The 12,845-nt window shown below is 36.4% G+C and overlaps 1 protein-coding gene across 7 annotated transcripts in view; it reads left to right on the forward strand.

Moving 5' to 3' along the window:
- The window catches only part of LOC150108596 (uncharacterized), a 220,890-nt gene that overhangs the window by 111,097 nt on the left and 96,948 nt on the right, over window positions 1-12,845 (forward strand). For all 7 annotated transcript variants that reach the window (XM_090416039.1, XM_090416038.1, XM_090416045.1 and 4 more), the window contains exon 2: window positions 5,541-5,707. In XM_090416039.1, the coding sequence (XP_090272165.1) occupies window positions 5,569-5,707 (139 nt within the window). In that variant the 5' untranslated portion in view covers window positions 5,541-5,568. The remainder of the gene's footprint in view (window positions 1-5,540; window positions 5,708-12,845) is intronic.

The raw sequence follows: 12,845 nt of genomic DNA on the forward strand, positions 1-12,845 counted from the left end.
AAATTTTAAACAGCCTTTCGTACGTACGATGCCAGTTCTATTTTAAGTGACTAATTCCCTACGATTATTACATCTAAAATTATCGCTTCCCTGGAGGTGGGAGGGCACACCCATGTTATGGTCGTCACTAGCCCGTGTAGCTGTCTTCGTACGGTTTTAATAGAAAAAGCAATGAATGACGATAGGGTTTAGTGGCTGTGCCATTTAAAGGAGACTACCGAAATGCTTTTTTTTTTCTCTAAGCTTGGTTGCTCTAGAAATTTTTTTTTTTTTCCGAATTACTTTCTACTTTTATTGGATAAGTGAACACAGTTGCGCATGTTTGCCATTAGCTAAATGGCATTAATTTTGCAATGATATTTAAATTGATTTTTATTGAACTATTATTATCATTGACTTTCAAGCTGACGGAAAAAGTACACTGGTTTTCCATAAATTAAGGAACAAAGAGAAAAATCGCGATAACTCATTGTAAATAGTTTCAGTACCTATTTGTTACTGAATGACAATTATCAAAAACAAGAGGGCGAAGCGGAGACAAGGTTGTGCGTTCAATGAAGCACCTTCCTAAACCAACATTTGTCTCTTGCACGAATATTAACTAGGACACTTTATCATCCCTATAATATCCATTAAAGGAACAAATGTTGGGGTAGCTTGATGCTTTGGGACAGCATCTCGTTGGGTGGACCCACCAACCTATCTCCGCTTTCTAGCGGAATCATGAATGCTGCAACTTAAACACGAGGTTTTGAACCCTTATGTTTATATGTGGATGCGATAGGGGAGAAGCTCATCTACCAACATCTTCAAGAACAAAATATCATACGTAATGGACCGGCAGCCAGTTCTCCTACTGAGCATGTCTGGAATGCTCTAGGTAGACGTGTTACTGCTCTCAATTTCCACCTCGAAAACCGCGGAGGACTTGGGCGTTTTGCAGAAGCAATGGTAATTACCGACTGAGTTCCTAGATATCATTATAAATCGTATGAAACATAGTTGTGAGCTCTATATTGTTGTTGTGGTGGGGGCAGACACTTTTGTTAATCTCATGTTTTTGACCATTGTCTTAATGTACTCATTTGTTACTGAATTAAATTATTTATTTACATGCTTTGCGGTGTTTTTCACATCACACTGCTTTTCACCGAACTGCATAAAAAATCCGTCAGTTTTTTTTTTTTTTTTTTTTTATGAAACCAGTGTCGTATACTCGTAACTACAAGGTCTAAAATACACTGTTTTGCGAACTTCTCTAATATACCTCGCTGGTGTAAACCGTATCACTCAGTAGCATGATATTTGAATTTAGTATGATATTAGAGTATATCATACTAAATTCAAATTTTCTATTGAAGTCCAAACGATATTTCCTGTTAAAATATGCTTATTTGCTGTTCCATATTTTTAATGGAATAGTTACCAAAAATGAAAACTCAGAAGTAAAACACTTGACCAAAGACTAGAGACCGCAGATATGAGTCCTGAGAAAGATTAAAGGCGTGAACAGATGGCATCAGTGGCAATATCATATTAAAAATGAGGATATTAGGAAAGAACTTGACATTGTCAGCATCCAGGAATGCATTAGCAGAGCTAATCTCAGGTGGTATGGTCACTTAAACAGAATGGGCGAGGAAAGATTAGCAAAACAAGTGTTCTCTGCCAGGTTGGCAGCAAAACGACCCAGAGGAAGACCAAGATATAGGTGGATTGATACGGTACAAAGTGCCTTAGACGATAGAAATATAAGATCTGATAATGTTGGAGTCTCGATAAGTAACGGACTGATTTGGAGGAAAATTGTAGATAGGAAGTTAGTAATGATGTAAATTTTTCATGTAGTTCTATCATATCCTGTGCACCCCTTGAGGATATATGTCAGGAATCTGATGATGATAGAAATTGCGGGGGGGGGAGAAGCACGAGAGAGAGAGGGGGGGGAAATGGGCAGCTGCCTTGAAAGGATGCACATAACCTCATTCTTCTTCTTCTTCGCGTTATTCCCGCTTCCTATGCAGGGTCCGCGTGTTACTTAGATGCGACTACTTGTTAGTACTACTCCCAACCGACCCGTCGCCTTGTCTGCCGCTGGGGGGGATATATTTTTGACTGTAGAGGTGTATGTTCACGGGGCCGGTTTGCCTGTTTGCGGGATGAAAAACGCCAGATAAACTGGCGGAAAAAACCCTACTGACCGCGCCCAAGACCGGCTAACTTGGCTATGCCTGAGGAAGATCCTCAAATTCCTCACGTCTACAACGGGAATCGAACTTGGGACACTCCTTCCCCAGTCATATGGTTGCGAAGCGCAAAGCCACTAGGCTAACCGCGCGGTCCTGCACATAACCTCATTACAAGTGTGAAATCCATTGATCCATCGTTCGATAGCCCTGTCATTGCATGTCAAATCGCGCAGGACGAACTAGATTCAGACAACTTAGCTTCTGCTTCGAGAGGAACACAGCTGCGGATATTCCTAAGGATGAAATGAAAAATTCGCTACATTTTTACTTCATTTTATAGCTTAAACATTTAAATCAAATACTGAAATAATTAAGTAGTAATTTATTTCTTCTAAATAAGAAATAACTGAAGTAAAATAACTGCATGTAAACTGATTTTCTCTTTCCCTTATCAATATAGCAGTACTTTTGTTAATGTTTTAGACAATGGCCTCCAAATACTTTCCACTGGTTAGAAGAGGTACGCTGCTAATGAATCACCAGCCTTTTAATTATTAAAAAAAAAAAATAAATAAATAAATTAAAAATTACTTTCAATGATTATTTAGCTTCTCTTATGTATATATTGAGCCAAATAGTTATGCATAATTAACCAAATTTTTCTTTCACTAGTTTCATCCCACAGTCATCTAATTTATTGGCTACAGGTTTGCATGTCTCGATGTATTCACTACGACATGCAAAACTGTAGCCAATTAACAATATATTTACAACAATGATTATTTTCCTAAAACTGTTAGTTCAGTACTGCGCATGATATTATTTATTTTTATTTATTCATTTAAGAGTTATTCAAAGTAATCGAAAAAAAAAAGCATTTTAGAAAATTTTTTTAAAAAAAAATTTTTAACTCATCTAAAAGACGATATTTTGGATGATGCGAACATAAGTTAAAACAAACTTCTTGCGCCAGTTCTATTTGATAATTTTGAGTCGGGAACACCTAAAAAAAAAAAAAAAAAAAAAAAAATTCCCAACTGAAGGTGTGTTATAATAGCCGAGTTCATATGGAGGAGAGAAAATTTATTCTCTTGAAAGCTTGGGTTCTCCGAAGTGATCTAAATAGCTTATCTCCCCCATTCTATTTTTTAATGAAAGTATAGGATTTTCTTTTTCCCTCCAAAAAGTCATCGTTAAGAACATATGCTGTAATAACTTGTGCTTCCGCAGCTGGGAATAATTTTTGTTTAACTTGAAAGAGCGCTAAAATAAAATGAAGTTGGGCATTTCATTTTGCCCAACTTCAGTTTGGGCATCAGGTGATTTCGAGATCGCAGTGTGTAATTATCAGAGGATGGAATTCTTTCTCTATAACTCCGCAAGCTTATTTCTATGTCCTATCAGCTGACTTTCCAAATCAAGACACAGCCACAAATACAAGTGGCAGTAACTGCCTAGATAAATTTTGAAGGATATAGAATGCAAGTCACTGTGAACCTTAACAGAAGAAATGCTGAAATAAACGTATGAAGGTTCGAGTTTATTTGACATTTTGTGCACCATTTCTTTCAATTAGTATTACATAGAATAAAAGCGAAGTGATAAATTCCTTGAGAAATTCTCGGTGTATAATTTTGTGATTTCGCTGTACATTATTAATGTCTAGATTAATAACAATAGCAACATAGATTAAATTTCTGTTTTATGATGAATATTTCATTTTGTATCGTTTTAAATCTTGCATTCAAAAAATTTCCATCAACATTTAGTCATCGCCTTTAATAACTATTGGTCTATTTTTAATATTAGTTTCTTTTATTATTATTATTACGTGACACCTTCAGGGAGTCCAAGGAGACTCATCGTGAGAGGGCACACCACTCTACTTCGCTAAATACATCTCATTCTCTCCACTACTACTTATATCATATAATATGATAAGCAGTTGAGGAGTCTGTTTGGATTTTAAATTACCGCAAGGTGGAGAGTAGAATACTTTTTTCTCTTCTCTCTGCTACATGAGAAATAATTCCAATTTCGTGTGTACTCCCCCTTTGGATTTTTCTCTCTGAGAAAGGGGGGGGGTGGGAACTGCATATTGGGATGCAACTGCACTAATTTCTTTTTGACACTTTTCTTTGTCTACAGACAGACACCACAAAACACATCGTTTTCACTTTTAAAACATGTTTTTATATTCTTAATATTTTTAATTATTTTTTTATTTTATTTGAATATGTGTCAGCAAATATCACTCGCCTGCTACTTCTGACATGTATGCCATAAATAGTATGAGAGGACTGGTAATATTAAGATAAGATTGAAATAAAAAGAGCTAAATTTTGCATTAGTTTGCGGACTAATGAATAAGCCAGTTTTGGGGAGAACACTTTTTAGTTCTAAGACCGTCTAATTTACCTTCAGTTAAATATCATTTTCAAGAGGTCCTTCACTTCTTAAATGAAATTCCAACTACTAGGTCTTTGCAAGCAAAGGAAATACAAATTGCGATACTATTTTCTTAAACAATTCGCACTGATACAGAATTAGATTGATACAAGAGCGCCATTGCAATAAATCTCAGTCTAATAAATACAAAAATCAGTGGTAATTCAAATCGTAAAATGTAAATAGTAAACACTTATGTTCTCATAAGTACAAACTCTTGGGATACAAGTTGCGGAATAGCATTTATTTATTAGTGAATACTGATGACTAAAAACACCAATTCTCTCAAATTATATTAATCACATTAATAAGTTACTTTCCTTTTTGAACTACTAGATAAAATCCTGCCGAACTGGTTGTACAACAGTTATTTTTCTGCTCACATACGCCAGTTTCACACGAATACGCAACTATAGTTACCTTCATACCAACCCAAGGGCAAGCTTTGTGTATAATGGTAAACTAGTCCATGGAGGTCATCTGTAAGATAGGTGCATATCGCAAAGCTATGTGTACTCTTTTTAGGAAACATTTTATCCATTATCTGTCAAGTAGATCAACTGAAATGCTGTAATTCAAAGCAATAATTTTGTGGCATTTCTACAATAAGTTCTATCAAACCAATTGACACACACACACACACACACACACGCTTTGCTTATATAAAAATAAAAATTAATGTATTATGTTTTCATAAATTTTTCATTCAGATATGCTTTTACTATACTGGCTCTAGAGAGGGAGCAATTGTCTTCACATTAAGAAATCAGACGAAATATTGTGAAATTTGAAATTTTCTTTGATTTATATTTGACATTCTTAAAGTATTACTGTGATTTATAGCATTTTTTTTTCTTAATATGCACTTTCTAGATAATTAACTTTTTGTTTGTTTTCTTGCAGCCCTGTTCACGGCAGAAGATGATCGAGTATGCCCAGTGGCACTTCACAGCAGTCACTTTCTACAACGCCACCATCGCCCCTACCTCATTCACGCCTTGCTCGTTCTCACAACAGAAGATTTCACGTTCGTTTCCCGGAGGTGGAACCAGAAGAACATCTATTGGATTGTAAGAATTTAATATTTCATCGCAGTTTTTTTTTTTTTTTTTTAGTAAACACTGGACACATTTCTGACAATTTATAAATTCTTTGAGTTTCAATATACGAGTAATGCAATTTTTGATTGCATTACTTATTAAAGTAATGCAATCAAAAATTCATCTTCTTGTAACTATTATTTGAACGTAAAATGAATAAGAAGTTGAGCATTAAACCTGTCATTTCATTGATGCTGCTTTTTAAATGATTTTTGCTATTTTTCCTTATTTTACTGCTGTGATTTTTTTATGAATTTTTTTTGCAGAAAATGAATTTGGATGGTAACAAAACTGAAGACTAATTAGTGATTAATGATTTGATAATTGAACGTTGCGATTGACACACTCTCCCCCCCCCCAAAAAAAATACTACAAGGGATATACGCTTTTGAGCATCAAAAACCTCATTAAGGAGAATTATCAATTTCTGGAAGGGGGGGAGGGATGACAAGCGGCATTTCTTTTAAAATCTTATTTTTCTAAATTTACCTTAATAATGTGACAAAAGATAACTGACATTAGGTTAATATGTGGTGATATGATAGAATAAAAAAAAAAAAGTAATAAGCTGTAAGCAAGAATTGCTACTTAACTAAAACTAAACATCTAGGAGCCGTTACACAAAAGTTAAAAACGAGTGAAAGTTGGCATGGGTCAGTCATTGTTCAATAGGTGTGCATGGTACTTGGCAGAAAAGTCTGACGTGTGGAAAGATCTCATAAGTGACTTCTAAATATCACAAAATCATTATCTGGTATTCTGTTGTGTGTGCGCGCGCGCGCCTTGTGAGTGGATAACCATTGTAGACAGTGGATATTGCAGGCACTGAAGTTGTCTTCTACGAGAAGTAGGACAACTTCTCGTATGTAAGGCATGTAACTTGTGGGAGAAATGGAAAACTAGCCTGAGCTGTCTTCTCTGTTATTAACGTCTCCAATATGTTCTTTTTGTCTAATTTACAAACTTGGCCACAAGAACATGGAATATTGTAAACTCCAGGATGTTTGTTGAAAGGGTTATGGACCTTAAGTGAACGTAATAACAGACCTCGAATAGTCGCAATGGGCTTGAAAGCCACTCTTATATCATGAGATTGGCGATTTTGAAAATCTATCAATATAAGGGATGGAAACCGAAGCACTGCAGCGAATGTCAGGAATTTGTGGTGGAATAGAGAATAGTATTCTCTGTACCATTTCTTAGAATATCCTTTGCTCACCAATAGCTGGAGAAGAGAATGTAATTCTTCTTTTATTGTTTCTTCATCTCCTGTAATAGAGATCATCCTTTTTTTCAGCGTATGTATAATACCTAATTTTTGCGATATATGGTACAACGAAAAGAAATGTAGGTAACACCTATATGAATGGGAAAGGTAATTGTCTTTCATTTTCAAGCTCTAAAGTGAATTTAATTTTATGATGAAAGGAGTTAATAGAGGAAAGAAAATCAACTAACTCAGCAACACCATGTTTCAAGATTATAAATGTCATCTACGTAAATCAACCAAAGTAGATAGCAGGAAATCTTTCTCAAAGTTTTCAGTGAATAAGTCGGCACTTATTTGAGTTCAGGCAATGTCTAAATAGTTGCGAGATGTCAGGAGGGAACAGATCATTTATAAGTGCCATGACTTCGCCTACAGGAATATTTGTGAACAAAAATACAATATTTAGACTGGTTAGAATGTCCGTTGGTAAGGTAGAACTTTCTCCCTTTTTCTGCAGTGTAGCGAGTTGTTGGTGCGTATGTCTGATGTGCTCGTTTAGAAAATTACCCAGATGTTTTGATAACAAATAAGTAGGCGAACTAATACCATCTATGATAGGCCGAAGAGGAATTAGTCTTGTGTACTTTGGGAAGCTTATGTATCATGTGTAGTTAAGGGGTGAATGAATAAACTCCACGATTATATGGAAAAACGCTCAAGGTACACAAGACTAATATTCCTATTGACAAGCTACGCCTAATTTAAGATACTATCGTATATCGAAATTTCAGTTTAATAAAAAAAAAAATAAAAATAAAGATTTAAATTCCAAATCCTTTTTCCTTGACGTCTGTTTTACCTACCCTATATAATTGTGTGCATAATATCTGCATGTTCGACTTTGAATAAATTTATTCATTAAACCCAATTCAAATCGTACTCATGGCTTTCTAATCATTTTGTAAAAGTTTGGTCTTTATTTTCATTTATTTAAAATAAGAGTCAAAATACAGTATCAGAATCGAAGTTAATATACCAGTTTATTATTTGCACAAGTGGCTTGCTTATTTCAAAGAATGAACCGATAAAGTTTGAATGGTTCGTGAAACTAATAGTAGCGCCACTTTGAATACGTTTTATAAAATACGCATGTTTCTTTCCGTCCAATCGTTCTCGACAACGTTAATGCTTTTTATATGTTGCGTGCAAGCTACAATCGATTCCCAATGAAATTCTTAAGCACTACACTTGTTACTGTGGTTGACAGAAATGCTTTGGTATGTCGTACTGCCATTATAATTCTTCTGCAGAGGAGGGAAAAAAAAAAAAAAAAAAAAAAAAACAGTTATCCCCAAATCAGAAAGATTTTTGCTTGGACAGTTACAATAGAAGCTGACAGTTCTGCCATTATTAGCGATAGAAACATCTTGCTTGTTTGCGTTCGCTGAGGAGCTAAGTACTAGGATAAAATGAAGAAATTTGAGCTGAAATTGTTTCGTTCTTTGTCACTAACAAACTGTTTCATCATTTAATGATAACACTATTTTTTCAATAAACGTTTTTGTAGCAGTTCCTTAATTTTTAGATCCAATTAAGAAAAATGAACACGTTCACAAGAAGTCTACTTGTACGTAGCTGTTGATTTTCCATCAACTGCCTTTGAAAGCCAGGCTCAAGAAACTACCAATGTCAAATCAATGCAAATTCATATTTGCCGTATGCAAATAGAGAAAATGTATCATTTTATGAAATATTTAGGATGAGAGGGAGAAAGAGTGAAGTTTCCCCACTTGGTTACAATATATTTGATAAGAAATTATATTCCTGTTTTAATCCTGTACCTTATGCTTACGTTTGGATATAGAATTATTCAACCCATCCCTCCCTTAAGATGGGTAGAGTTCCCTGATTAGGGATCATGGCGAATTAATGCAGCCCGCACGCCACTCCTCTGCTGCATCCCACGAAGGAGAAAGTATTTATGCCTATAGACCTGTATCAGACTTATTTATATAAAGATATGCATTGCTTTTCGCGCTGTTTTTGCTATTCCTGACAACGGTTGTTTTTTCCTGGAGAGTTGATTTTTGTATCAACTCTAAATCCAATAAATTGTAATAAGAATATTACATAAATGATGTGTTGATGGCCCGTTTAAAAACTTTTCCTCCCTCTCTGAAAGATAATCGTGACTAACATACTCGACCTTAAATTCCGATTTATGGATAATCGACATCCATCCAAAAGCTATTTCTTTTTTTAAGTTGTAGGATATGTAATATCTCTAAATCTTAACCTTGAAATAGAGAACGTGCGTCTCCCGATTATTCTTTCGCAAGGACAAATTGTAAGGCTGGAGTTCATGATTTGCGAATTCAGAAGCGACACTTACAAACGAACATCATTCGACATGAAAAAGAACTCTAAAGCAACGGTTCCTATTTTTTCCCTTTATTTCTTCTTGCATGGTTAAGAGGAAGAAAAGCTTTTAAATTTATGAGTAACTTAAATCCACAGCAAGCTCTAAGTTATTCGAAATACTGTATTTAGTGCATTCTTTGGGTGTTACCATTTCCCTGGCAAGTGCGGGTCATTTACACCTTTACCTGGTCATAACCTCAAGGCAACACAAAGGGTGCGTGAACTGTTGAGACCAGCGGCACTTCTCAGCTTCTTTGAACACCTGAATAGACAAATGTTATATGGTATGGCCTTGAAACCGGTTTCACTACTCCCTTCGGCCGTTATGACCGCTGACTACTAAATATTACAACACCCTTGTAACCGGTCATGTGCTGCTACTGCTGTGTTGACGTGATTGCCATTTATCACAGGTCTTTCTATCGCGATCGTACTAAAATGATCTCACAAAAAATGTACGGCTCTGTGTTCATGTAACCTCGTGAAGCTCACTGTTCATTTCTTTGAAGTAGTTGTATACCTGAGGATAAGCAGGACACTTACTTGTTTGTTCAGCTGTTATATATTTTAAATATTGACTTTGAATTCGCTCCAAAAATAGCTCTAATTAAAGGGAAAAAAATTGCTTATGCCGATCTCCGTGCAGAGAGTAAAGCTCGCTTTGTTACCAGGCCTGGCATTCGATTCCACAGCAGTATGGACTTTTTATGAAAGTTAAGATAGCCAGCCGATTACTTTGAAGTACGTTCCAAGAGCAAATTCTCCGTGCTTGCTGCGCAAGTTCATTAATTGAGAAAGAAGTAATATTTATTTGTTAATAAATGCATGCATTATAAGCTTTTATTTAGGTTTTTATTTTTGTAGACAGAAGACTTCTTCAGCTTGAGCAGCAATAATTGAGCTTTGTGTTGTGTATCGAAGGTCGATGCTTACTCGTTTAGTTCAAAGCTACCTTGGCCTTGCTCGGTTGAAGGAGCTTCCAGGTCCTCGCAGCAGTACTGCGATTCCATGCGCGTGCATAGCAATTTCACGTCGTCTCATTCTGTTGCTTAAACACAGGCCATACGCAGTCAACGTAGCTCTAGCCAGTGAGCTTCAGCCAGCCTTTACAAGTGTGCGTGTTGCTTGGGAAAATTAAGTTACAACCAACTTTTTTTGACGATGTTATTGACCAGTTCATAAAGAAGAACCGTAGGGTAGAATTTGTATTCAAGTAGCTAAATTGAAAAAGATAGAATATCATTTGTAAAATAAATGTTGTATGATTTAAATGTACATACATTTCTAAATATATAGTTTTAAATGGTCATTAATTCACTATTCCGCTAATCAGACTTCAATCACACCTCTCAATTCCTGAATGATAACAAGAGCAAGCGTGAATTTCAAGACCAGCATTTGCCCCTGCTACGTTCATTTCTTTTCCCTTACATTTAACTTTCATTAATTTAAATTGTGGGTTGAGAACTTTTCTAAGATGGAAATTTTCAGTACAGAGCTACTGCGAAATGCGCGCAACGTTCTTAAGTCCACTTTACATCATAACTTGTTCCTCCCCAATCAAAAATAAAAGGCTATTTTGACATTTGGTGCGCCAAGGACTGCTTAATTAACAATTAAGCAGAGTTTCTGGGCTTTTACTAAATGAGTCTTTTTAAGCCATTCCAAATTATTTTTATGAAGCTTTCATTCATGAAAATAAAAGGAACATCTTTGGACCATTTATACAGCCAGTAATATTAGGAATATATATCCAATGAAAAAACTAACAAGTAGTCAATCCACATGTGGCTTGAGAGATATCAAAGACCCATCGTGAAATGTTCTCGACCAGTCAAAAGCAGGTAAACGAAAGTTCGTACCATCGTTCTTCGTTGCAGTCCCATGCTAACCCATTATTTCTCTTCTGTCCAAGACTGGTTGAGTCCCCTGATCATGAGCTTCAGGAAATTTAATACTGCCGACCTTCCATTCTTCCGCTGCATCCCTCTAGGGCAGGGGTCACCAAAGTTATTTGCCCGTCGACTCCTTCAAGAGTTTCTTGACTTTTTATCGACCCCCTATATTGTACTATTACGTAATTATAATAGGACAAGCAAAAAAAGACGCTTATGTGAGTTTTTAGATTGTTTATTTTATAGTTACAGTGTTTATTGTATGTATAATATTGTATATATTATTATATTACTATTACCACTACTATTACTATCACTACCAGCGCTGCCCAACTCTTCAACATAGAGAAGTTCAGTTCGTGAATGAATAACGATTGAATTATAATATGTATGTTGATGAAGTTTAGAACATTAACGCTCACTTGTATGTCGATGCGCAAAAATGAGACTGGGATCGAATACTTGTATCAGTAAATAAGAACCACGCACGTGTTGCAATCTCGCTCCCACTGCGCCGGCCGGCAGGAACCACCAACATCCGTTTATTGGTAAATACGTCATTTTGGCCTACTTGATTGGCCTCAGTAACTAATTTCATGACCTTTACTCTTAATTGCGTTGTCATTACCTCCATGTCTTTTGTCATGGAGGTAATCCAAATTAACTGAATTAAATATTACCCATACAATGATGTCTTATATTTTTCTCTCGATCCCTGAGCCCAAATTGACCCCTAACAATGTCATCGACCCCCTTTGGCGACCACTGCTCTAGGGGATAAGTGCCTAGTCTTGCCTTAAATACAGCTTCTACGCATCCCTCAGAATTGCGCGAGCCCGGTTCCGTTAGTGGCGCTGTGCGCAGACAACATTCGGGTGTTTATCAGAAGAGAGAGAGATGTCTAGCTGTATGGGTTAATATGCACTATGAAGATGCGAGAACCATGTAGCTGTAATAATAGCACTTCAAGGTTGGAATGCAGATACCTGTTATTTTCAACATGCTAAAAATACTCGGGATCAGTAGGATGTTTGTGTTTCGGACTATTAACAGTTATGATACAGAACACGTATCTGACCACCAAAGAATGGGATGCAACAGCTTGAGAGCTGTGAAGGCACATCTCTGCCATAATCCTGTGAGAAAGCAGAAAGTGATCTCACGAGAGATGAACGTTTTGCAGAGAACGCTCACATCACTTCAACTAATTGACCTGGGGTGAGAGCCTGTCATCCTTCTACTGGACACTTCCTAACACAAGTTGAAGAGGTGATAAAATAAAAGGCACTTCTTCGGCGGTACGCGAACAACAGACAGATATCCTCTTCACAGATGAGAAGATTTTTTTTACCACTGAAGAGTCGTTTACCCATCGTTTTGGTGGAAGTCCCGATCTGAATCCGTTCAGATTGGGACTTCCAGTCGGTCCATCAGATGGTCGGACATATTCGTCTCCAATCACTGCTATGTGGTCCTTGCCTTGTATGCAGGGACTGAGTCATGTTGGAAGGGCCACTGCCTACCATGAAACAAGGTGCTGATGCAATTTGACGAAAGTTTTGACCCCTTTCTCTCAGAAATG

Source organism: Typopeltis vanoorti, chromosome 3 (assembly GCF_054136105.1).
Source record: "Typopeltis vanoorti isolate ZY-2024b chromosome 3, IOZ_Tvanoo_1.0, whole genome shotgun sequence".
Taxonomy (NCBI): domain Eukaryota; kingdom Metazoa; phylum Arthropoda; class Arachnida; order Uropygi; family Thelyphonidae; genus Typopeltis; species Typopeltis vanoorti.